This window comes from Littorina saxatilis, linkage group LG14 (genome assembly GCF_037325665.1).
Source record: "Littorina saxatilis isolate snail1 linkage group LG14, US_GU_Lsax_2.0, whole genome shotgun sequence".
In the NCBI taxonomy this organism is placed as follows: Eukaryota; Metazoa; Mollusca; class Gastropoda; order Littorinimorpha; family Littorinidae; genus Littorina; species Littorina saxatilis.
In genome coordinates, this window is record NC_090258.1 from 23,747,380 (window position 1) to 23,751,639 (window position 4,260).

Genomic DNA, 4,260 nt, shown 5'->3' on the forward strand with positions numbered 1-4,260 from the left:
TTCTTTGACGTAAAACAGTGTGTGTTTGTTTTTGTCATTTGTCTTTGTGTGTGTCCTACTTGATTCCTTTGGTTTCTATGTGCACCGACAAACAGCATCTTGTTAACCAAGAAGGATTGTCACAGAGTGAAAGAGTGACGTTGTAACGTCTCTTTCTGTGCATGTTATTGAACACGCTGTTTTTAATCTCAAAAACGGATCGGACAGTCGGGTCAAAATTTTAATACTTAGCAATAAATACAGGCACTCTCACAGTGTTAACAATTCTCTGACAAACTCAATGCAGGCAACGTGAAAGGAGGAACAGTTCAAGACAGAAAACAGAACTCGGAGTAGTGCGTGATCTGCATAAACAAGGAGCAAAGAAAGACACGAAGAAAGGAGGAATCGAATATCGACAACAATCACCCTTTCGACGAACGCAAGGACTTGCATTCATCGTTGACCTATATCCTACAAGGTGTGAACTCAAATCGAGGATTTCTGGACGCGTCCATATTTAAAGGGGGGAAAAGCACACCCAGAATATTCAAGGCCATATCCCCAACTGCGTCGGTGTGAAGTGGTATACAGGAGCAGCAAACCAGACAAAGATAGTAACAACGACAAGAGATTAAAAAAAAACGCACGTCCACACAACAAGGGACTGGACATATGATCTGACAGATTTTAGTTCACAATAACAGTCTCTGGAGGCACAGGGCAGGACAACAAAAAGCAGGCCAGTTTGAACTTGTGAAACTATCTAGATCTGTGTGTGCGCAGTTTGAAAACAGGCGCTTTGTGAAAGCGCTTTGTTGGAAAACGTGAAGCAAAATCAAGAAAATAAGACTCAGATATTGAAAGTGCGCACAGTACACGACAACGGCTGATCAACTGATAGCACATGAGGACATATCTGGACAACAACAGGCTTAACAAAAACCGCGCCTTTAAAGCATCATATACAGCAAGGTAATAATATCGAAATCGTAAACAGGACACATGGAACACTGATTCAAAACGCACACAAGAGAGCACTCACGAGACATAAATCATTCTCAGATACAGCGGTATCAAATTCACTTCATCGTTTTCATTATTGTTTGTAATCTGTGAAAAAGATGTCCCTCTCAAAAATGATTAGCGCGTTTTCGCCTGAATGAACACAGACGGTAAAACGGCATCAAGACCCCTCTCCCTTCTCCCGTGAATAAATAAGAACCTGAAGCGATCGTCGTTGAAATTAACGAGGCGGAACGCGGAAGTATAAATCGGGCAAGAAGCGGGAAAAAGAGCACTCACATATCGATCTTCACTCCAGCGTCTCTACCCTTCCCCGGGGCCTCTCCCTATCAGCGCGTGTGATGGACAGGAAAAAGATTACGCGCTGTTCAAACCCTCGCGGGGCCCTCGTGTAATCCAACTCTTTCCTTTATGATTTGTTAAAAGCCTTTGAACGCCTGACAACAGCACTGAAGGCAATATCTCTCCCCCCATCTTCAACAGCCATGGCTACACAGGGCAACATCACCGAGACTAATCCCACTAACTTTACCGGGATGGATACTGGCGACAGAACCACGAGGGTCTTGGCAACCACGACCGAGACTTATCTCGGTTCGGGAACGGGAACGAGTTTGTTGTCTAACCGAACCTGGTTCGCCGAGACGATAACATCATTGCCCTCAGGGGTCTCTTATCTCTCCGACACGGACAACGTCACCGCGTTCTTTCAACCCCCCACAGAGAACCAGAGCGTGTATTTCAGCGAGACAATCACGCCCAACAGCAGCGTGTATTGGTGCCTGAACGACACGGCTCTACCCCACGACGAAGACTTTTACGAGTTCTACGAAAATGCTCGTTTTGTCACGGGGCTCATCCTCTACCCTTGCATCTGCATTCCCGGTCTGATGGGCAACTTTCTTACCCTTCTGGTCCTCTCCGATCGCAACATGAGAACATCCACCAACGCCTTTCTGTCCGCGCTGGCAGTAGCGGACTCCATCAAGCTGATCAACGATCTGCTGTACTTCTGCACTATTTTGCTGCTGCGGATGGATGACGATGTGGGCAACAGGGCCTACGGGTACCTGTATCCCTACGCGCACTTTATTTTCAGCATGTCAGTGTGCGTGTCGTCGTGGTTGACGGTGTCCGTGGCGGTGGAGCGCTACATCATGGTGTGTCACCCGACCAAGGCGAGAGGCGTGTGCAACAGGGCCAGGGCGGTGGTGGTGTGCGTGGCGGTCTTCGTCGTCATGACGACATTGGCGCTGCCGTCAGCTCTCAGGTAATTACGTCATGGTGGTCGGGGGTTCTGTGTGTGTGTGTGTGTGTGTGTGTGTGTGTGTGCGTGCGTGCGTGTATGTGCGAGCATGCGTGCGTGCGTGCGTGCGTGCGTGCGTGTGTCTGTCTGTCTGTCTGCCTGTCTTTCTGTCTGTCTGTCAATAACAGAAATAAGAAAATAGGACAGAGACAAAGAAAGTAAGAAGAAAGACAAAGGTGAGCATGCTAAAGAAAAGCAAGAAAGAAAGCAGAGAGAACAAGTCGCGTAAGGCGAAAATACAATATTTAGTCAAGTAGCTGTCGAACTCACAGAATGAAACGCAATGCCATTTTACTCGTAGCATCGTCAGGCCACCGCTCATGGCAAAGGCAGTGAAATTGACAAGAAGAGCGGGGTAGTAGTTGCGCTAAGAAGGATAGCACGCTTTTCTGTACCTCTCTTTGTTTTAACTTTCTGAGCGTGTTTTTAATCCAAACATATCATATCTATATGTTTTTGGAATCAAGAACCGACAAGGAATAAGATGAAAGTGTTTTTAAATTGATTTGGACAATTTAATTTTGATAATAATTTTTATATATTTAATTTTCAGAGCTTGTTTTTAATCCGAATATAACATATGTATATGTTTTTGGAATCAGCAAATGATGGAGAATAAGATGAACGTAAATTTGGATCGTTTTATAAATTTTTATTTTTTTTTACAATTTTCAGATTTTTAATGACCAAAGTCATTAATTAATTTTTAAGCCACCAAGCTGAAATGCAATACCGAACCCCGGGCTTCGTCGAAGATTACTTGACCAAAATTTCAACCAATTTGGTTGAAAAATGAGGGCGTGACAGTGCCGCGTCAACTTTCACGAAAAGCCGGATATGACGTCATCAAAGACATTTATCAAAAAAATGAAAAAAACGTTCGGGGATTTCATATCCAGGAACTCTCATGTCAAATTTCATAAAGATCGGTCCAGTAGTTTAGTCTGAATCGCTCTACACACACACACACACACACACACAGACACACACACACACACACGCACATACACCACGACCCTCGTTTCGATTCCCCCTCGATGTTAAAATATTTAGTCAAAACTTGACTAAATATAAAAATGGATGGGCAGAAAAATAAGTAACAAAAATAAGGGACAGGCAAAAACCAGCATGTTGGATAGCACATTTTCAGAGTGAAATTGCGCTTAATTTGGATGGAAGGGTAAACACAAATTCGATGAGCGCTAAGGATTCGAAACAGTAGGTTCCAAAAACGTTAGTTTCGAAACAAACAGAAAAGGAAATACGTCGATTTGATTTTCGTAGCGCCCGCCGTAATCAATCAATTGCCTTTTTGTGGAAGTGGTTTTTTTTTTTTTTTACACTTTTATCCCATCTATTGCAGGTTGCTGTTTTCTTTCTTTCAATAAGGAAACCAATAGAAAACAAGCCATATAAAGAGGCGAAGCCTTCAAGGCTCCCGTAAGAAATCGACAAACAGTAACACAAACTCAATCACTCCGTCACACATACACGCACACAGTAAGCATAGACACAGTGCAAGAGTGGAAGACGCTAGATCTAGATCTGACTGACAGCAGAAGTACTATTCAGGGAAGGATGGAACAGGAACACTGAGACCAAGGTCACCATGAGAGCTCCGGGCATGAAGGGCCACAAGAGCAAGGACATTTTATAATTTTGGATGATTAATGAGATGAGGATGATTATAATGATGATGCTATGGATTTCCAATTTGGTTTGAGACTACGTGACAGGGCAGCACTCTACGCTTACTGTCATAATATATCCTGGTGTCAACCAGGCCCGAGAACTGCCGCACCTGCGGTGTTGGTCAGGTAAGCAGAACCTGAGCACCCTCAAAGTCGCATTCGTTAAGTGAATGACACTCGGCTGTGTGATTCCAGCCTTCCCATAGGAACCATAGCACTTCCACTCTGGGTAGGAGCCGACCGTAGCCCGAAAAAACC

At 44.3% G+C, this 4,260-nt stretch overlaps 1 protein-coding gene across 1 annotated transcript; it reads left to right on the forward strand.

Moving 5' to 3' along the window:
* Window positions 1-212: 212 nt before the first annotated feature.
* LOC138946554 (FMRFamide receptor-like) lies at window positions 213-2,279 on the forward strand. Its single transcript, XM_070317996.1, has one exon. The coding sequence runs from the start codon at window positions 1,491-1,493 to the stop codon at window positions 2,277-2,279; it is 789 nt and encodes a 262-aa protein (XP_070174097.1). The 5' UTR covers window positions 213-1,490.
* The last annotated feature ends 1,981 nt before the right edge of the window (window positions 2,280-4,260 follow it).

What these genes read in the sequence shown, in the direction of transcription:
- LOC138946554 (XM_070317996.1), top strand. Translation starts at nt 1,491, where the DNA reads ATGGCTACACAGGGCAACATCACCGAGACTAATCCCACTAACTTTACC.